At 48.9% G+C, this 22127-nt stretch overlaps 1 protein-coding gene across 1 annotated transcript; it reads right to left on the bottom strand.

The window, feature by feature from the left end:
* Window positions 1–1196: 1196 nt before the first annotated feature.
* On the bottom strand, window positions 1197–21515 carry NDNF (neuron derived neurotrophic factor). Its single transcript, XM_059471378.1, has 4 exons — window positions 21384–21515; window positions 5152–5346; window positions 4094–4218; window positions 1197–3222 (listed from the first exon to the last, which is right to left on the bottom strand). The coding sequence occupies exons 2-4, from the start codon at window positions 5343–5345 to the stop codon at window positions 1832–1834; spliced, it is 1710 nt and encodes a 569-aa protein (XP_059327361.1). The 5' UTR covers window position 5346; window positions 21384–21515; the 3' UTR covers window positions 1197–1831.
* Between the last annotated feature and the right edge of the window lie 612 nt (window positions 21516–22127).

Genomic DNA, 22127 nt, shown 5'->3' with positions numbered 1-22127 from the left:
CTCCTTTTGTTTTCAATACCTGTGGTTTGTTATTGAATCCAAGATTTATTTTCTCACCCTGTTATGAAAGTTCTCAAGGCCTCCATGTTATTGAAGATAGACTTGAGAACTTAGCTGTTTACAGAAACAGGCTGTGAGAATTTGCTCCTCACAGCTGCCTTTTAAGCCATTTCTGAGCAAAATTCTCCAACACTAACCTTGCTACCACTGTCCTGTCCTTGAGGATTCTCAGCTGGAGTGACCTACTGCTCCTGTATACCCTGGCATGGTAATCCAGCAAGTGTGTATTTCTCAGTTCCTTTAAGCAATCAGAGAGATCATCTCCAGAGAAATCTGAATTCCCATTATTCCATTTATTACATAACCACGTTAAACACAGCAGGATCAGCCCTCATATGGCACCCATTCCTTTTTTGGGTGGGGAGAATCACCACAAGCTCGGCACGTGGAGCGGCACAGGATCTTGTGCAGCCACAAAACCCTCCTGTCAGCCACCAGTGCTGGGGCCAGCAGAAAGGGAAATGCCAGGAGCTCAACACTGCAGGGCCAAGGAAAACTGGAGCTCACCTCTGCAGGGATGGACAGGTCTGGTTTTCCCTGTCAGCAGCCTAAGAGGAACCTGTTTCAGCCTTCATATGGATTTTGGTCTCTTTCCCTCCTACCTTCACTGCTGGAAATAGGGCTGGCCCAGCTGCTTCTCTGAGGAGTGTTTTCTATTAACCAGCTCTCTGCAGGCTTTTGAGCCAATGGAGATGACATAGAAAAACAAAGACAATTTAGAAAATATGATATCTAGAAATATAATACCTTAAAGAAATCTACACCATGGAAATAACTGCAAATTAAAAGAAAGTATCTGGGGTTTTGGTAGCACTACCATTCTTGTCAATGGAAAAAATACCATCTTTTCAGCTTACTGTGGTCAAACCCAGCAGCATCCAGAAAGCAAGTGATTCCAATGACAATCTAGCAAAAAAAATAACAAATGACTGTACAAAAGGTCTGCATGGCCTCTAACTCAGACTGCAAGCCATGATGAAACAGGAAAACTAAATTCAGTCCAAGTTTCAGCATGTCTCATCTGTCCCCACACCTGTCTGTGCACATAGAATGTCAAAAAAAAAAAAAAGCCACTTTCTTTGGAGCAGTCAACAAAAAGTCAGTAATATATAATCTAATATTTTTTAATTTTATGTACAGGAATATAACGTTATGGCAACTTTGTACATGAAATACATACAGTATTTAAACATGAAAATCAGCTAGGTAAGAATTTACATTAGCAATGAAACTGCTTCGTATGCAGCCCAGTTAATACTTAGTTTAAATCTGTATTTTATTGGGGGAGATTTTAATAGTTTACAATCATAGAAACATAAACATTTAAAACAAGACTCTATAAAATAATTTACAGAAACCCTACCATCTACACTGAGAGAAAGGGCATATGTCTGTGAGTTGTGTGTGTGAGTAACAAGGTGAACAAATGATGTATCTCAGCCTCTTAAAGTATAAAATAATTTAGAAGCAGTTCATGCAATATGGAAGCAAAGGCGTGCCAGTTCCTCCGAGGTTTTCTCCTACCTTGGACATCTACTGAGCATCACATGTGGGTCACTGGACACACGGTAACACTGCTGCCAGGTGCTACCAGACAGCCTCAGTTCCTCCAGACAATGACTTATGTAAACATAAATATACAAGCTGATATCTTTTCTACACAGTACAAATACAGGTCACAACTTCTCAGCTGTGCGAGTAGTCAATCCGTACACTCGGAAGCAGGATAATGCTCAGTCTGGAGTTCCCCGTGTTCCTCTGTCCAGGGGCACTAACAGAACTTCCTGGTCTTCACCAGTTTGCTCTGGTATTTCACTGAGTGCCCACCGTGCCCTATGACATAAACATCCAGCAGGTAGGACTTGCCAGGCTGCAGGCCTCTGATTGTCTCTGTGGTCACTGCCTTCTGGATGTTCTGGCTGTGGAAGTATTTACACAGAACCTTCTCCGACTTCTTCCTCGCGTCTGGGCCCAAGCACTGGTTCTGCTCTCTCTTCTTCTGCTCTTCGTTGTAATTGTCATCCACCTCCCTCTTGTAGATGCAGAATTTGTTCCTCTCCTGCGTGCCCAGCCACGCCACGGTGACCGAGGAGCACGTGCGGAGCTTGTCAAAGGCTTTGATACGCGTGTCTTCGGGAAGGGAAGGGAAGGCCTGCTTGTTAGGCCTGCTTGTAGCCAGGATCTTCAGCATGGAAGCGCCTTTCTTGCTGCCCTTCAGCCTGATCAGGTACTTGGCTTTTGCTTTCCCCCGGAGCTGGAACTGCCGCACGCCCTCCACGCTTTGAGACAAGAGGAGTTTTCCATCCCTCCTAACTTGGATCTGAACAGCATCCAGGCAGGAATGAACAGAAAAGGTGACTTTTTGGTGAGATGAAACAGGGGCAAAACGTAGAAATTTGGCTCCCTTTCTTTTGATGAACACATCTGTAACTTTGCCGTCCTTCAGCTCGACTGTTTTCTGCTTCGCCTCCTCCTTGGTCCTGGCAAAGGTGCCGACATAGGCGGTGCTCATGTTGGTGTTGGTGTTCACTGCAAACATGTCAAAGTAGTACTGCGTGTCTGGCTTCAGGTCAGACACGGTGAAGATGCTCTTGTTCCCAATACAAACTCTGTGCAGATCAACTCTCGGCTTTGGGGACGTTTGCCGCCCAAACTTGGACGATTTTAGGAAACCGCGTTCTTTGCCAGAGTTGTTGTCTGCAGGGAAGCCAAAATGGGCAAAGTCAAAGGGACTGAAATCCAGACCTGGCTTTGGAGCCATCATGAAGGCATCGTCAGAGCTGAGCTTGGCTTCCACAGCACAGAGGCTTTTGAAGTTGTGCTCTTTGTTGATGACGATGCAGTACTGGATGGGCTGTCTCAGTAAGGAGGCCGTGGGGCTCGGCTTCCATGCCAGTGTCACCGTTGTACGTCCCAGGGAGGTGACATCGATTCTGGGATCATAAGGTAACTCAGGATAAGGCTGGTCTGACTCTGGAGTCGTGGTTGCATACACTTTAAAATGGGTGTCTTTCTCTGTGGACAGCAGATCCAGCTGGTACAGCCCAGAGGGGGAACTGGAGGACACAAAGTACTCCACATCATTGCCTTTGTAGGAGAAGAGCTCCGTGCCTTCCTCGTTGGTAATCTGCTGCTTCTGTTGCTCAAGGGGCTCTGGGTCACCTGCAACACAAGCAAAAGAAAACATTTGTACACACTCTCTGCAAATGTGAAAAAACAGAACTCTAAAAGGCACATTTTACTACATAAGATACAAAAGTGAGATGGAAAAGGAAGGTTTTGTCTTCTGAAGAAGATGTAATTGATCAACACTTACGTCAAAACAGAGAGGAAAGTTGGTTTGGCACTCAGGTTAAACCCAAACACAAAAGAAACTCCACCTGACCAGCGTTAATGGACTCTCATGAACAGTAGCTAACACCTTCCACTGGAGTGTCAGGCATCCCACCTGGAGTTGCCATGCATATTTCCCCAGGGGAAACTCACTCACCTGTCTGTTCCTGGATGTGGACCCTTGGCTTTGGCTGAGTCACACTAAAATTTTGTTGCTAAACACAGTGGGGACCAGAGGTGTGCCTGCCATACCCCGTGGTGTGTGGGGTCAGGTCAGGTCAGCACATGTGTCAGAGGCTCTGGCAGCCCTTTTCTCTCCTGAGCAGCAGTTACACAGCTCAGTGTCTGGAGACGAGTCCTTCCAAGGGGTGGGCTCAGTCCTGCTGCAATGCCAGCCCTGCCTCTCCAATTTTAGCTTGTGTAAACACCTCACAGCAAAGCCCCCATCAAAATGAGTCACTCTGGGCAAACACAGTTTGCTCTGGCAGCATTCAGGCCCCTGTGACTGTAACCTCAGCTTTTACTTCTTTGTAGTCCTTGTCCTTCCCATGTTGCTGCCTGTTGTCAATCTCCTGCACTGGAAGACTGAAAAGCAGGAGATCATAAAGACAGGCCTGCTGTGAGACTCAGTGTTTGAGGAACCCTAAATCCAGGAGAAAAGCAGGGAAGGGGACAGGGGAAGTTGCTGATGGTTTGTTACCTGATCCTTCCCCACTGGCTTCCTCTGGGAGCTCCTGCACACTCAGTTTCCACTCCAGAGGGGCATCACACGGTGTCACTGTCACTGCTAGGGGAGTGTTGTCCTCTTCAACCACGAAGAAATACCTAGAGGGAGGGTAACAGACCCACATGTCAGGAACTCCTGGTGGCAGCCAGCTGGCAGGGATTGACTGGACACCACCAGGGATGGTCTAGGTGGGGCCACAGAGCCAAAAGGGTTACCAGCAGGCAGAGGGAGCATGGAAAGGCTGGTGGGCCAGAGCTAAGGAGCAGGGCTCACGCTTCTGTGTCAAGGCAGAGCAGAGGGCTTTCTGGCCTCCTGCCATCCCCTCCAGCAGCTTTACTTTCTACTCCCATACTACCTAAATATAAATAATCACAGAGATATTAATAAGGGGAACAGGATCTCTCCTGGAACTTAGGGAGATGCTCTTCCAAGCAGGACACACATTGTACCCAGGCAAGCATATAGAGGTGCACACACACCCAGCTGCCCTCCCACATCCCTCCAGGCACCACACACCGCCTATTGTAAAATGTTCCTCCCCAAAGAAGGCTGGAGGAGGTATGTGGTATGAGGCACAAATTCCCTAAATTCTCTGGAGCCTCGGTTCTTCCCCAGTATTTTCTGACCCACAGGGTGAAGTTTGGGAAGTGGGGATTTCAGACCAGGCTGCCTAATGCCTCTTCTTTAAAGCACCGTAGGGAACAATGAAGAGGGACAAGTGGGGTGGGTCAAGCCTGTAGTTTCTCATTTCCTTCCCGCTCCCCTTGCCTCCAGACATGGTTAGTGGTCCCACTTCAGGGAAATTCTGCAGTCTGGAGGAGCTCTGGGCTTATCCGAGGAATCAAATAAATTGGACAGACCCTCAGCTGGGGAGGCCAGATTGGGCTGCAGGCTCACATGTTTACTTCACCAAACAGAACACTGCCATTTATATTTTTCTGGTTGAGACTCAATTTTGATCTCAAAGCACCCAGCAACCAGAGCTACTGCCTTCAAAGTTCAGCTTCCTCACTTGGGCCAGGCAGAAATACCTTTTAGGGGTGTCTCGAAAGAGGTAGCTGCTGATTTCAGCCCCGTCAGGGATGACTGAGGAGTCGTGGAAGAATGCCTTGTCCCGGATCTGCATCTGGAAGAGCTCCTCATCCCTGGTGGGCAGCTTCTGGGGCCTGGAGCCCAGCGGCAGCAGCAGCAGCAGGAGCGGCAGCGGGCAGCGCAGCAGGAGCATCCTGCAGCAAACAGGGGGGTCTCACCTCAGGAGGGGCACCACGTCTGTGCTGGGACGTGGGCACACCCACAACAACCTCACTGCACTTCGTGCTTTGCAGGCACCTCCACTGCCACACAAACACCAGGAAAACTCGTTGTAAGCACTGAGCTCAGACTGTCACCGCGCTTGGGTGGCACCAAGATTTGCCCATCCTGGGCAGTGACCGAAGCAAGCCCAGGCACTGGTTTCAAGCTGGAATTGCTACCAAAGAGCAAAGCCTTCCACGTGCTTTGCTGAGTAACACTTTGATGTTTTGCCATGGCAGAAACGGAGCAGGCTGGCCTTGGGAGCTACAGCAAGCACAGAGCAGATGGAGGTACATCGCCCTTGCTTCCCCTAGGAGACTTTGGTTGGGCTCCCAACAATCCTCTGGAAAGTAAATATTGCCAGTGAAACTGTTCTTGACAAAAATAGCGAATTAGGAAAACATGTGATACAAACCCACACATATTCAAAGCACATTGGTATTAGCATGCAATTCAGCAGGGCTTAATCCTCAAGCCTGATGGGAATTGCAAAACACAAAAGCAGAGAATCCTTTACAAATTAGGCATAATAATTCATAATCTTAGCCTTTCATTATTATGTCTATAACTAGGTCAGAAATTACTATCCTAACATATACAGTGGGACAGGCTGAAAATCTCCTTTCAGTACAGTAGATGATCTCATCTATAAGGGCTGTGGAATGGGGGGGAGGAAGGGGAAACAGCCCATTTCTGGTACAAATGTATCAAGTTTAAATTATTAAATGATAACCAATTTTAATCAGGAGAAGAAAGGAAAAAAAATGTTTAGGCCATTACCTTAGCTGTGTTAACACTGATTTTGGGGAGAAACACGCTCAAAGCTGAGCTGCCAGGAACAGCTTATCTTGTCTCTAGGCTGAGTGTGCAGTCATGCAGTGCTCTGGGTACTGCACTGTGAAACAATTACTATTTTTTAGCAAACTCTTCTTTTTACTTCAAAGACCAAATTTGTCACTGAGATATTTCCCACCACCCCTAATATTTTATGTAAAAGTAGAAAACATAAAGCTCCTTGAGAAGCGGCACACTGTAGTCCAAGCCACGCTACAACTGCTCTTCCTAAATCCCTCTCCCTGCTGCCTCCAGCTCCCCTTCTGCCTGTCCTGCCCTCAGGACAGCAAAACAGCCACCCACAAGCTGCACAGCAGGGTTGCTGACACCAGCAAGGCCATGGAGGGCCATTTTCACCCTCACTTTGCTGCCTCTGCCATTGTTATTTAGTCATTCCTTCCACCAACACGCAGGTTCCCCCCCACTCACCCCTCCTCTCGGCTCGCCCCTGATATCAGCTCCTTCCCTTCCCCCTTTCTACTCTTTTCTCCAACTCCTGCTGTCCAGCTCAGTTCCTTGATCTTTCTATTTTCCCATTGAAATCAGTGATGGGACAGGGAAAACACATGGCAAACTCAGCAGGATCCATGAGCCAGGAGTGACCTGCACCCTCACAGGATGCAACTTTAGCTCTCAAATGGTGTGCTCTGTTATCATTTGGGATGGTTTAATGACAGGCTACTGCAGTGCTCTGCCCTACAGAAGGGAGAAGAGTCCAGGGCTTTACCCAACACATGCCATTGCTACCTACAGGTAAATCCTGATTTAGCTTTCCCAGCCTTTGTCAAAATTTATCCCAAACAGGTCCTGAGTTAGCTTTTGATCACAGTGGATATAGTTCCTCAAATTCAGACTGGAGTGTTGATACTCACCAGCAAAGTTAAAGACATTTCACCTTTTGGAGCAAAGATCATAAGTCAAAATAGTTGCTGGCTTGAGTCACCAAAGCCAGCAGAAAGCTCCTCTCACACAAAGCACGATGAGTTTCGTGTGCTCTAACACGCTGTTTATTGATTTTCCGAGTATTATTGTTGGCCAACAGGGATGAAATTCCTTCCAACTTAATCACAACAGTTACAGCAGATTATTTGGTTAGGTAAGGAACTCTGACGCTTTCTGCAGACAGCGTCCTCCACATGAACCCCCTGAAACTGCAATCCTGTGTATTCCCATAGTCAGTTCCAGTGCAATGGAACCTCTACTAAAATAAACCATTTTGATTATAGGCTAAGCTTCACTTCTTAAATAATTTCACTAGCTAATGCACTTCAAAAACTCCCATAAACAGTGTTTCCGCCCCCCTTAACAGCTACAGAGCAGTGACAAGGTACAGATTTGTCTGCAATTTCTTTATCTAATTATAAAAGCATTTCGGCTTAAAAATAACTCCAAAAAGACACATTAAATTGAGTTCTATATCCCTGCCCATCCCACACATGAAATACCTTGCAAAGTTGTCAACTGTTACTGAAAAAGGAAACTTTAATAATCTCTGTTCTTTGACAAATTAATAGAATTTTGAGTGCTTTCATTTTCAGGTAGCTAACCTCAGAGGCTTAAGATGGGCCCACTTTTCATGCACGACACTTCCAAAAACAGGACAACAGCAAAGAGGCATCCAAACCTGGCTCACAGTTTTTGGAAGCTGTGCTGTCAGTGTTACACCACCCTTTCACACCAGTTAATAAACAGATTTTAGTTTTTGCCGAGCACTCATTATAATTTGGCAGGGTTTCAAACTAAATCCTCTGTAGTTTACTCATGCAAAACATCAAGAGCAAAGCAAAAAGCCTATTTATTCATCCTATGCTTGTTTCTGGGCAAGCTCACCAGTGACTTTGACAGAGTCCCTCAGAAAATGCACTTGCTAGATGTGAGCCTATGAATTCATGCTCTGCCACCCAGTCCTCATAAAATCCCACAACAATTTTCTTGCCTTGGATTCGTTTTTAGAATCTAGGTACAAGCTGAGGCCTAAGCACTGCACTGCTAAGCCACACAAAATACGTGAAATACGTTGTGGTTTTTTTTGTTCTCCAGGCTGTGCCACCTCCTTAAATGTCTTTTATTCCGTTTTCTACAAGTTTGTCTTGCTTTCTTTTCTTTTAAACTCTGAGTCAATATTTTATTGATATATTCCTGCTGACTGGAGGGATTTTCCTGCTGTTTATCACTGAATTTAAGAGAGTGCCAAAACAAACAGTCCTAAGTGAAATAATAAGCACCGTTTTCCTTCTCCAGGATTGCAAAAGTGCCCTCTAATGGCCCGTCTTTACCTTTCACTTCTTCCCCAAACTCTGCCTCGACCGAGCCTCAAACCCAGAGGGAAAAGTGCTGCTGGCTGGGGAGTCAGAGTGAGCATGGAGCATCCCGAGGGTGCCATCTCCTCCAGGCAGGGCTGCTCCCAGGGGACAGGGCCACTCGGTTGTGCCTGCCAGGCACCAGGACACGGAACCCGAGCAGGCTGAGGGATGCCAGGGCAGGTGGCCAGGGTTTCCTTGGGTTTGAACCTGGAATGTGGCAGGGCCGTCCCCAGGTGAGCAGCTCCCAGGCTACACAAACACTGCAGGAGCAAGAGCCAGACCTCAGGGGATATTTGCTTAAAGAGCCCAGCTGTATTTACCTAAAAAGATCAACAGATGAAAAATACATGCTGTACATTGGAAAGGGAGATACATGATTTTAAACACTTCAAAATGCACCACCTTGCCAGAGGCTTGGGGCTTTTTCCTTCTTTCACAAAGAAGAAATAACCATTTTATAAATGGCATTTTATCAAGCTGAGTTATAAGCACATACACGAAAATAATCGTTAAGTCAGGTCGTGGGTTTTATGACAATTACAATTAATTCCTATCTTTTAAATAATCTCCTTACCCAACTTTTCCAAAACCCCATGTACAAAAGCCCTACACAGACTTCTCTCCTGCCTTTGAGACCTCCAGGTATCAAACTCCATCTGCAAATCTCCAGGTAAACTGCAATTAGGACCAGAAGTGGAGAGGATAATGGGATTTACAGCTGGCTCGGGTCCTGAGTTGAGGGACAAATTAACTGGAGCTGTGGCAGCACCTCATGGGGTTTTCCCACAGGCTCAGCAGGGCACATCCTCAACCCAAGCCAAATGAAATCCCCCCATTTTTGATTTCCCTGCTCAAGCCTATGGTATTTTCTGGCTGACCTTTTTTTCCAGCACTGAAATGCAGCTGTGCAGGGTATACTCTGTAAGGGATCAGAGGCTCCCTGCCTGCATCCCACCACAGAAACCCCACCCAGCAAGACAAGAATCCATTTTGTTTGGCTCTTGGTGATCCAAGCAGTTGGATCTGTTTGGGCTTCAGTGTGCATTTATTTCACACAGGTACTTACCAAACACACCCATGCCATGGAAAAAGGGAGCAAAGTACTGGATTCACCACACGCAACACCGGTACCTGTTCACAGTCATCTTCCTTGATCTATGGAAATAATTTGCTTTACTCCTCAACTGTCACCCAGACCTGTGAAGGACTTACAATACCAAAACAAAAAAGATCTGGGTTTACCTGAAGCAAATCTGTCTGGGATAACCAAACCCTCACGTAAATTACAGAGAGTGGGAAGAGCACAACTGTAATTTAGTGAGGATAATTTCAAGGCACTGCCTGACACCGTGCTTTTGTGTTGCATTTCTTCTCTTTTTATTGTATGGGTGGTTAACTTTTTTTCCTCCTTACGTCCTATTTTTAAACTCTGGTGTGCTGGGGGTGGGGTTTTTTCTGTTTACATTACCCGTGCTGCATCTCATAATAAGTCTGCAGATTTATTGACGTGATTTAAGTCCAGCTTTGGAAATAAAAGGGCACTGTGTGACTTCTTTGACTTATTATAGGAATGCTGCAAGTAAAGAGCCTGTGAGCTTTTCCATTATACACTCCATTTCCAGAGATATATGCCACAAATACATGCACCTCAGCACACAGAGTTATCACCTGAGCAACAGAGGAGTTTAAAAGTGCTTATAAATTTGGATTGCAATGCAATTAGTTACTTTTAATGTGCAAACAAGGAAAAATCATACCTTTGCAATTTAAGCATTTACTGGGAGCTGCTCAGTTTGTTTGTTTAGGGGGAGACCAGAGGGGAAAAGTGAAGGCCTGTTGTTTAATGCTGACTTTTCCCTAAAGGATGTGGAAAACGCTTGGTATGTTTTTCATTTGGGCTTTTTTGTAGTTCCTTTTTTTTTTTTTAAATCATCGCTTTTGAAAACTTGCTGTCTGGTCCTGCCTGGAGCCTGGGGAAAAGCAGGGGCCAGGCAGGGCTGTGAGACCTCTCCAGGGGCTCGGGACAAGAAATGCAGCCCCAATAGGGATGCAAGGCTGTATCACTGTCTCTGTGGATTTTAAAGACCAATTTTTTGTGTAGTGCCACAGTCAGCTTGATGTGGCAGCTCCCATTGGCAGGACCAGCTGTAACTGGGAGGGCAGGAGCTCTCAGGGACCTGTAATCCATGGATTAAAGCTCCCCAAGTACACAGGGACACGACAGACTATAATGGTGCCTTTGAAGCACGGAGGCTCCACCGTGTCAATAACCTGTGGATTAACCAAGCACCTCTTGCAATTCCAACTCAACCCACAACTTTCCTCTGCTGGGAAAATTATTGTTTTAGCCAAGCAAATCGCTGTGGCATTACAGGGAAAAAAATACAACCATTTAAAAATAGGAAGGTTTGAAGAAATAAGGGTACATTTCTACCAAATCTTAATGAACAGCAGTGGCAGTGAGCTACAGCTTGGGGGAGAGGCTAACTCCAAAGGGGCATCATTAGAAAACGCAGAGCTGTCTCAAATTAGACATGTTGCATGAAAAGCAAACATACTCGGGGAGATAGGGTATCAAAAAAATCAAATTTTACATGGACTATTTTGTTTCTAAGCTGAGACTTATTTATTTTTCCACTTTCAGTGGAAACAGATTCAACCCTGATCACATCAAAATCGTCACCCTGGAGCTGGTGGCAGCTGGACGCTTCAAAAACCAGCTGAGCCAGGAGATGCCATTTGGGACGCTCAAGGAAATGCCTGATAGTTCTCCTTGTTTCAATCAGAGACCACATACCAGCGCTCCTCTCTTTCACAGCCACCTCTGCCCACGGGACTCAGCACCGAGTGTCAAACCCAAACAAACAGCGCGTCCCCGGCGGCCCCTGCTACAATGCTCAGCTTGTTCCGCGCCTCTCCCTGCGAGGGGGTGGCAGCGGCACGGGAAGCAGGGATGTGCTGGAGCACGGGGAGGCAGCCAGCTGCCAGCCCTCCCCCCAGGACAGATGTTACCTCCCCTGGCCACTCCAGCACCGGCTGGGTCCCTGCTCCTCCTCCCAAGCCCGTACAAAGCTCCAGGTGGCTGGATGTCACTCCTGGAGAGGGCAGGCATCATGGGATAGGTGACTGGTACCAGCTCCTGCAGAGGAAAATATGTCACACTCGGAGAGTCTGACCCAACTCGGAGTAGAGGAAGTTTTTCCATAGTCACAGCAGGGGTTGAGCCCCAGTAGGAGAAATAAGGTAAAGAAATGTCAGTTTGCACAACCAGGCCATTTCAGATAACCAGCCCCGAATGCCACACAGCTCTACCACAAATCTTTCAGCGCAAGCGCTGGGGGTGTTTTATAATGGAAAGTAATTATTATCCCCTTGTTACGAGCAATAAAAGTAGGGCAGAGACTTTCCTTGTTCAAGGAAATCCCAATATAATCCTTTCCTTTAATCATAAAACAATAGCTACTTTCCTTGGCCAAGGCATTCTGCCTTCAGCGCAGCTCTCCGGGTGTAGGTTGCTCTCTCTCTGTAATGAATTTCAGCAAGGGGATTAGCGGGGAGGAACACACAAACTTAAAAAATTACAACCAACACCAGCCTGTTGGTATTTGCTGCAGAGTTTCCCACTGTTCCTCTGGAATACTTCAGGATGACATTATGAGTGAGCGCCCTCGACAAAATCCTCCAGGGACGGCATGAAATGTCAGGGCATGATACAGAGCAGGAACAGAACCAGGATCTGCATCCTCAAACTGCTGGGGCAGGAAGGCTTGGGAAGGTGCTACAACACAAACCCAGAGCCATTAACTTCATTAACTACCAAAGGAGCTAAGGTTGCTAGAGCTATTCCTGGGGAATACTGCTGGCACAGCAGCTGCTCCTGAACAAGGTGTTTGCTAAAGGGGAGAACACGAGGGGCTGGCACAGGGAGCTGTGGGACAGGCAGGGACAGGCAGGTCACCAGCGTGACTCCCAGAGCAAGAGCAGAGGAAGCTGAGCTCCAGCAGCTCCAGCCAGAACCTGAGCACTCACATTCTGTGGAAAGCTGTGCCACGAGCACACTGGAATTCCTTATGCACTTCTCCCTTTCTAGTTTTTGGTTGGTGATTTATAAAGGGAATATTGCTTGGAAAAGCTGTCAAGTGCAGAGGGGCTGATTCCCACAGCTTCCACCAGACATGCAGTTTCCCTCTGTGTCAGGAACACCACCACACACATACACAGGATTAAAAACCACAGCCAGCCCACAGGCATTGCTATTCCCACTCACTTCCCTACCTCTACACACACAGTATTCCCACAACAGTGACTCAGGAATTCTCCTTTGCCATGTCACCACACCACCCTTATTGCCACCAAGGGTTTCTCACCTGCCATGGCACAGAGAAAGGGCAGCAGCTTTCCAGAAAGCTGGAAGAGCAGAGCAAAACAGCAGCAGTAACAATGCATGGTGCTTGTCTGCAATGCTTGGGGAAGAGACTGCATCCCTGTGCTGCCACCAGAACAGTGTCCTGCAGTGGTGCTGACCCGAAAGGAATGATGAGTTTTCCTACTCAATTCAGAGTTTGGCCCTGTTTTTTCTAATATCTAATCCAAACCTCCTCTGGCACAGCTTGAGGCCATCTCCACTTCTCCTATTTGGGAGTAGAGACCACTACATATTACTGGTAACCACAGTAATATATGTTATATTTATAGCTGATCCCTCAAAATTTCAAATCCCTGAATTATCATCTGAACACAAATCTTTCTGATTGCACTTACTATCCAAAACTGGATTCGGTTTTAGTATTTTCTACCTTCTGCTTTAAAAGTATGCAAAGGAAACCTTAGGCCCTGCAAGTCCTTAATGAACCCTCAAGGTGCTCTCATAATGATTTGTTGCATATCAGAGTAACTTCACAGATGCTGTGTCTCATTTTCCCTAGCTGAAAAAGAGCTGCTGAAAATGTGTAAACATTTGTCAAGTGTTTGAAAGTGGAAAGTATCAAATGTAGTGCTGAAGCTGTTGGTATTTACATATTTCTACCAGCAATTCTTAGTGTTAGACCTGGCAGATCTCAGTCACAGCAACAAAGACTCTAAGATCCAGCATGGACATTGCCTCCCACATGGATCCCCACCATCCCCAGGAAGCAGCACACACCATTTCTTAGTACTGGTTCCTGAGGGGCTGCAGTGGCTGAGAGCCAGGATGGCTCATCCTGGGTGAAGCACATCCAGCCTCAGCACTGCTCCTGGGTGCCACTCAGCAAACCCCTCCTTTGCATGCTCACTTTTAGACAGGACTATGAGAACGAGCAGGAATGCTCACACTTCCTAAATCTTGTATTTACTCCCCCAGCATCCTGCTTAAGAAAAGACACAGATTCCAACAGATAAATTAGCTCAATACATTAGTGAAAGTTGTTACTGGAGGGCATGAGCTGCTTCCTAATTTCTCAGCTAGCTACCTGCTCTCCCCACCATGGTGCCTGACATTTCCCACTGCTTCCAGAGAAAATCCAAACTTCCCCCAGCTGCTCACCCCGCATCACTCAACCCCTCCAGTGCTAAGAAGTCATGGCAGAGCAAAGATTTGACTCCAAAGGGCACTGATGAGGAGACAGTGAGGCAGAGCCATGGAGATTGCCTTGGTCAGAGCTGACACAGGCTCACCTCTCTGGAGAGGCTGGAAGAGCCCACGAGTTCAGGCACAGCTCACCAGCCCCCAGCCCATCACACCAAAGCAGGACAGGAGCACATTTGGGGATTGCCAGTCTTCAGTCTTCCTTCTAACACTTTGATGTTTTTTAAGCAGTGGACTTGTGCATTTCCAAGCTGCAAAGTCCTTCCCTGCAAAGTGAAGAAGGGATGGGTACTCCAAAGGGATATGTGGCGCCAGAGGTTCAAACCTGCCAGGGTCACCTGCACAGCTGTGGTAAGGGGTCTGAAAAATCAGATTGTTGCAAGGGTTGGTTTCAGCTCCACTTTGCTGCTGGGCCAGTGTTTATTTGTGCAGGCTGGCAGGGGAAAGGTTATCCCTTTATGTGCTGGCTGCCAACAAAAGCCGAGGGAGCCCGTGCGGGCAGGGAGGCCAGGCTGTCATGGGTGAGCGAACATCCAAACAGCCCCAAAAACTCCTCCAGCCCTCTTATGGCAACCATACATCCCAGGCTGACAGAGCAGGAAAGGAGGGACAAGAAGGGAGGAGTTCCTGCATTCAGAAAGGGGGAAGACGTGGTGAGAGCTCTGGTGTGGGATCCAGTGCTGCTTTCCGGGGGTGTCCGTCCACCAGCGACTGGAAATGGCTACAGCATTCTTGGATAAAGCTCCTGCTAAAGGATAAAACGTCATTCCAGCATCACTGCTGATCATTGCTAAACCCAAAAAGCTGTAAATTCATAAAACACTATCTGCTCCTTGGTGCTTTGTCCCCTCAAAGCATCTCAGCAGAGGCTTGGCCATGAGGGGAGCTCTGCCCCCGGGCCCCACTTTGCCCCCACACCTTTCAACCAAGGGCCACGAGCTGGCGTGTGCCCAGCCCCAGGGTGAACAGACCCTCAGGGACCCCACAGTGCCCAGAGGGATGCTCATGCACCCTGTGAGCAACAGGCTGAGCCAGAGCATGGTTTGGGCTGCTAGAAACGCACTGTGCTGAGGTCTATGAATTTTGCATTTTCTAGTTGAAGTCCTAATTGCCTGGATTTTCTCATAAACACCTTGCAACTGCTTTTTGTTAGATGAGAGGGAATTAGAATGCGCTCCATAAATTAACATAGCAGATTTCTTTCCCTGAGTCTGCCACCCTGCTATCACACACTTGCAAGAGATGTCTTAGAGTCTTGCTTTAAAATACCTGCTTAATTCAAACATTAAATTTAGACTTGTTCACATGATGTGAGAGGGTCTTAAAACCTACTTATTTTCTCTCTTATTTTTTTTCTGACTATTGTACTCTAACAGGATTATAAAAGTTTTAATCGACTGATATTAAATCTTCCCTGCAAAATTGTAACTTTAATACCCCCTAGGACCATTAGACTTTTATTCATTATTTCTCATTACTGAAAAATCAGTTTCAAAGAGCCCCTAGGGTCTTCCCCAAATAAGGGTAAGATCCTATTAGTCGTACAAATCATACTCAAGTAAGTAATTCTTACCCAGGAGAGAAAACCCCCAGGGAATTAAACACAGATTTAGTAGCCAAAGGAAGGGAAGGAACAGGGACTAAAAACTGTTTATGCTGCACATTGATGTTTTCCTTCGCATCCAGAGACCAGCTGGCAGCTCCAAGACACTTGGCTTTCCTACACCATCACAATCCCAATCTGTAAACTGCTAAATTTCCATCAGATTTCTGGATTTCAGAATGCTGGGACACATTTAGACTGTTTGACTAAAAACAAATTAGCAGTAAATCTGCTGCACCTAAACAAAGTAGAGAGAGACAAAGAGAGGGAGCACTCACTTCTTCACAATATTCTGGCTGCTTTGTACAAACATCTTCCCTGTCTGACCATCCCTGCAAATGTGTGTGAGGAAACCACGATCCCACCGTGCCTCAGCTCGTCTGGGGCTGCTCTGTCTTGGTACTGAGCAAGTTAAAGGTGAGAAAGATGAAAAGCATCATTTTTCTCACCCCCTAATAAAGTTTCAACAAAGTTGTGTTTCCTCAAGTAATACAGGGGGGAAAAAATAGACTCAATTAGGCAAACAATGCTTTTCCCCTGTAAATCACAGGGGAGGTGTCTGCCTCGGTGCTGTGTCACCTTGGGAGCGTGCGAGGGTCACACTGGAGGGGCACTCATATCCGGACCCGTGGAGCAGGGAATGAGGCAGGAGAGATAAATTATTGCCTCTTGCTGCTCAGTTTTCCAGGTGCTAGCAGCAAGTACCCACTGCTTCCTATCTCAGCTGTCACACAAGCAACAAACATCTCTCTAACCCCTGAGTTTAATTACCCTGAAGCCAGAGCAGTCTCACTTCAGGCCAAACCTGAACAGCCCTGAGAAATCGGTGAGAAAAGCTGACAGTACCTGCCTGGGTGTGAGGGCAGAGCCCAGGGCGAGATGCTCTGTGCAGGATCTGCTGCTCCCCTCTGGTAACTCAGGCATGTTTGTGCTCAGTGAAGCTGCCCTGCAGTGGGGCTGGCTTCTCAGGCCGCTCCTGCTGCTGATTACTCCAGTGACATTCAAAACCCATCCTGTAAAATGCCCCCCATAAGGTTATTGGGGAAGCTGGACTATCAGCTACCTCACACATGAGGTGACATGACACACTGCCTGTTTCTGACGTGTCCCACATGACTGACGTGCTCCCTGTGGAGCAATCAAAGCCAACCATGCAGTCATGAGATTTTCAGCTGGTTCCTGTTGCAGCTCTGTGTTAACATTTATCCTTTTCCTGTGCAGTGGATGTCCTTGCATGCAGCAAATGAGAAAATGAATTCTGAGAGAAGAAACTTCTTTCTAATATTTGTTCTCTTTCTCTCACATCTGAATGTATTTCCAACTTTAAGCACACTCTCCTGGAGTTATGATTTATTATCCTGACCTGTTTCCTAATCTAAGGGCAAATACTTCCTCTCTAATGACATCTTGTTAAAGTTTTCAAACAACATCTCCTCAGCCTTCAAAGCTCCTTCCATCTATCCACAAGCTTATTTGAGTTGTCTTCTCAGGCAGAAACTATCCCTGTTTGATCTAATGAGGATTTTTGCCACAGAAGTACATCTTGTGATGTGAAGCAGAACAGTTTCTGCACTCTGCCTTTTCCCCAAAGCAACGCTCGCTCACTCACTGCTCTACTCATGAGATAGCAGAGCTCAAGCAGTACTTAAGTCCCTTCTCACTGGTCTTACCTGGGATATTCTCCTTCCTTGGGTGTAATTCTGATTCCATCCAGTTTACTGCCCATACAGTCAGTGACACCAAAATGCAGAGCTCACCAGTGCTCAGTGTCACACCAGGTGCTCCATGGTCAGGTAACCATCGGTCTCATAGCCCGTCTGTACTCTCTCACAGGGAACTTACATTCCAAACATGCATTCCTTGATCCTATAAACTAGCTGGGGTTATCCTCCCCGAAGCTGGGGCATTCCCAGCAGCATGTGCACCAATCTGTAAGAGTTTGCAAACTTGTTTTTTGCAAACATCCTTCCCTCCTTCAGCCCAGTCCGCTCTTCTCTGCATTTTATAACCAAACAGAAAAAAAAAACAAACCAAAAGAAAGCAAACTCTCCCGCTTTGCTTTACCTCTCACGAGTGGCCAAGCTGGCAGCCCCGAGCAGCTTTATTGCCCTCCGAGTTACCAACCTCACCCCTTCGGGTGCCGGGAAGGAGGAACGCGAAGGAGAAACGCGGAGCTCTCTGAGCTGCCCCTAATGCAGAAAACGTGCGCGTTCGGCGGGGGCGAATGGAAACGCGCCCGCCCTGCCCGCAGTGGCCATCGCTACAAATTAGCAAAGCTGCCTGCAGCCAAATCCAGCCAGGCACTGGGAAGATAAATACCCACTTAGCACAGCAAAACAAAACCAGCCCCAGAAAGATGCGAGACCCCGAAGGGAGGACTGAAACAGCCCCTTGCAAACAGTGAAGTAATGGGCTTACATTTTTATTATTCGTATAAAGTTTAGTGACTTCAAAATGAACGCGAAGCCAAGCAGGACTTGTTATCCCACTAAAATCTGTGCTGTAACTGAAGCCAGTGCCCAGATGTTCCGTGGTAAAATCCACCGCCTCGCTGCTTAAAAGCACCACATACCCTGACGTACAGTCCTGGCTTGCCTTTATCCAAACCTACTTAGATTCTGGATTGGTTTTCTAGCAATCCTTTTAACTGCCATGGGAAGCATAAAAGGTGGTCTCCTACAGAACCACTTGGTACCAGCTTGAAATGTAACCATTTGCAGAAATAAATCAGGATTTCTTTTTAATAAACTGTTTATCGCCAGCCTCTCGAGACATAAATCGTAGAAGAAAAAGCAGGATCTGAGTTTAATAAACATCTCATCTTCTTATATATATTAAGGCAGAAGACCCTGGCACACTTCAGAGTGAAACATCCAGCAAACAGCCTCCATCCAACCCTGCTGAGGGCATGGCACGGAGCAGAAGGCCACTGCATGGATGGAGCTTTCAGGAAAGGGTTTATCCCTTCATTTTTAGGGGACATCTAAGGTAGTCAAACCTTCTAAGAGGGACAAAGGGGACTTGAGGACGCCCTTGCTGCCCCTGCACGCAGTTCTGCTCTGTGAGCGGGGTTGCTTTGAGGCAGCCTGGGCTCTCGGAGCACTGAAGGATGCTCAGGTTCCAATGAGCTGCACTCAGAGCCATGGCACCGAGCCTGCATCCCAGCCTGGCTCACAGGAGGAGGACAGGGATGCTGGGAAAGCCCCGCAGATGGGCCGGAGCTACGTGCCGGGAGCGCCGAAGGACACACGAGCACCGGCTCTGCAGCGAAGGCATTGTAGCCGAGCGGGGAAGGCAGCGCAGGCGTGACGTGATTTTGAACAGCTTGCTTGACAGTTTGCACCAGATTGTATTTATAAACATTGGGGAAACCTCAGAGCTTTTCCTCCGTGTTTCCGAAGTGCTCACCCACAACAACACAGGCGCGCGCGGCGATCCTACACAGCTCTGCTTCGCCTCGCTGACAAACTTCTCACAATTAAGGAAAGGGGCCCAGAGTCATCTCGGTGGGATCAGCATCCCACACAGTGCTCAAATTCCCTCTCATTTCACCACCAAATCCTGACCGTCTCCAGGGCAGCTGGGACATGAGGTGACCTGCAGGCCCATGACGCCAGCAGCATGTCACACACGTGTGCCACTGCCTGCCAGGTGTGGTGGCACCAGGGAGCTGCTGGCAGAGCCCAGCATGTCCCCACTCAGGAGTGGCACATGCATATTTTGTCACTTCACTGGCAGGGCTGCAATGATATGCTGTAGTGCCCACCCTCCGCAGCACAGAAATCAACAGGATTTCTGTCCAGGGCCACACAGAGACAAGGAGAGTGGGATGCACCTACAGTCCTCATCATGGAAACGTGACAAGGAATTTTGCAGACGTATTATAAAGCTCTCAGAAAATTAAGAAGGGCTCATTATCTGCTGACACAGAAAGCTCACGAGGAACAAACATCACTGTGCTCACAACAGGGTCAAACAGCCACAGAACCCTGGATACACCCACACGTGATGCACTACTGCCTATCTCACCACTTTCTTAATGGTCAAACTAGAAGGTAAAAATCACCCAGCATTTTAACAAGTCCTCCTCTGCTTCAAATATCAGCAAGTTTTAAATTCTAGACATTGCTCTGAGCACTTCAGAGAGTTGCAGTGGCACTAGAAAGCTGACCTGGGCAGCTCTCCTGCAGGAACGTGTTTTGCTGTGAGGCAGGAGAGCACGGCCAGGAGGATCAGGCATTCTTGACAAGAAGCAATCCAAAGTACCATTCCTAAAATAGTTCAGATTCAGCAATTTTCAAAGTAGGCTGAGCAGAAACACAAAGTTTTTCCCCCTCCTCCTTCATGGCACAGCCAAGGATGCTGATGGTGTCCAGCACCCAAGGGCTGTTTTTATGGAAACCAGGCTATGGCCAAGCCTGCAGTGCCTGGTCAGGGTCACCATAAATCACTCGCTGCCAGCCGCCCAGGGAGGAATTCACCCTCACATCACTCTCGCCCCTTCCACTTTTACAGACACAACTCCACTGTCTCAACCAGGCGTGAAATGGGTGGGAGCCCAGCCTCAGCGCTGGGTGGGCTGCCAGAGCAGCCTGACTAAGGGATGCTCCAGTGGAGACGGTGCCACACTTGACGGTGCCACTGAATGTCTCCTGCTATCTAAGGCTGCTCACAAACAGCCAGCTAGAACACGGAGATCGGGAATTTACGGCAGGGACCTTGCCTCCCATCTGAGCTCGCCTACTGCGGCTCAGTCTAGCCACAAGAACAGCGATACTGTTTAATTGTTCTAATTAACATTGTAACTAGATGCTAACCAGCTCCTTTGGTGGGGAGAGGAAATCCCAGGGAAGCTGCAAGCTTCAGGACCCGCTGTCTGAAACCATCCTTCCAGAGGCTGCCTAGCCCACGTCGGTGTCGACCGGGATGATTTCCAGAGCAGCCCCGGGCGGCATGGCACAGACAGAATCACGGTCATCCCTGGCATCACGCTAACCCGTCCGGGGAACCAGGGCATTGCTACCGCTCAAGTGTTAAATTCATCTAGAACAAACACGCTCAGAGAATCACCGCTTTTCAAAACCCAGCGCTAAGGTTTAAATACATAAAAGTTATATCTGCAAGTGATTAAAGAGCGCTTTGTAGCCATTGTCTCTGCGCTGTTGAAATAAAAACAGAACCAAGGCTGCACGTAGCAAACCTCAGCACTTAGATCCTACCGTAGAGTTTTCTGTCTGCTTTTTTTCGGTATCCACTTTTTCTACCCCGAGAAGCACGAATGATGCTGGCGGAGCCGGAGCCGCTGCCCGCCTGGCACACACCGGCTCCGCGGCAGCCGCACGGGCTGCGGGGCACAGGGCCGCCGTGGGCTGCAAGAGGGCAAAACCGGGGAGGAAAAAACAAACCTCGAAGGCGAGGGAGGGATCCGGGAGGGCGCCAGGCTTTCTCCCGGCAGCATCCCGCAAAAGCCGCGGCGCAGCAGTGCCGGGACGCGGGCTCAGCGCCACAGCCGCGGCTGCAGGGACGGCGCCGGGGTGGCCGCGGCCCCGCTCCGGCCGAGGCTCCCGCAGCCGGGTCGGGGCACCGCGCCCCCCGCCCGCCCCGGGGCAAGCGGAGCGGGCTTTGCCGGCGGCCCCGCTCCCCGCCCCGCTGCCGGTGCCTTACCTTGCGGCGTCCGGTCCCGTCCCGTCCCGTCCCTCCCGCGGCGGGGGAGGCTTGGGTTGATTTTTAGGGGGGCGGCTGTTGACCTAGCCCCCCGCTCCGGTGCAGACGGGCTGCAGCGGGGACTGTGTCACGCACGTCCCTTTGCGCTTTATAGCCCCTTCCCTTCCCCACCCCTCCCCGCGGGGAAGGGAAAAAAAAAAAAAAAAAAAAAGGAGGAAAAACAACAAAAAGCTGGGGAAAGAAGCCGGGAGCCCGGCGGGCACCCGCCGCTACCCGGGGCGAGGGCACGGCTCCGGCTTCGCCTCCCGGGAGGAGCCGCGGGGCGGCCGAGCGCCGGCAAAAGTTTGGCGGAGGGGGCGCGGAGCAGCGGCGCCCGGCGCGTCTCGCTGCTGCTGCCGCCGGGGCGGGCAGGGGTGCCCCGGGGCGCGGCCGCCCCGCCCCGCCACCGCTCCGCCACCGCAGGGGCGGGCCCGGGGGGAGCCCGCGGCACCGCGGGGAGCCCGGCACGGCCCGCCCGCCCCGCGCAGGGGCAGCGCCGCCCGGCTTTGTGCCGCGCTCGGCCGCGCTGCCAGAGCCTACTCAACATCCATCTTGGAGGGCTGGATCCTGCCCGAAAGCGAAGCCGGGACGGGGGAATGCGGGGGCCCGGAGGACGCGGTGCTCCCGCTCCTCTTTCACGCGGGCGCTGCTTGAATCGGTCGGGGCTGCGGGAACGCTGCGGAACTTCCCAGCAGCGATGGAGGC

Source organism: Ammospiza nelsoni, chromosome 4 (assembly GCF_027579445.1).
Source record: "Ammospiza nelsoni isolate bAmmNel1 chromosome 4, bAmmNel1.pri, whole genome shotgun sequence".
Classification (NCBI taxonomy): Eukaryota; Metazoa; Chordata; class Aves; order Passeriformes; family Passerellidae; genus Ammospiza; species Ammospiza nelsoni.
Note: the sequence above shows the minus strand (reverse complement) of the source record. Positions and strands in the feature narration are given on the sequence as shown.

Excerpts from the sequence above, each read along its gene's own strand:
- NDNF (XM_059471378.1), bottom strand. The coding sequence starts at position 5,345 with ATGCTCCTGCTGCGCTGCCCGCTGCCGCTCCTGCTGCTGCTGCTGCCG. Across the intron at positions 4,219-5,151 it reads TTTCGAGACACCCCTAAAAG|GTATTTCTTCGTGGTTGAAG; the intron begins GTATTTCTGCCT and ends CCCTCCCTCTAG. Across the intron at positions 3,223-4,093 it reads AGCCAGTGGGGAAGGATCAG|GTGACCCAGAGCCCCTTGAG; the intron begins GTAACAAACCAT and ends CTTGTGTTGCAG.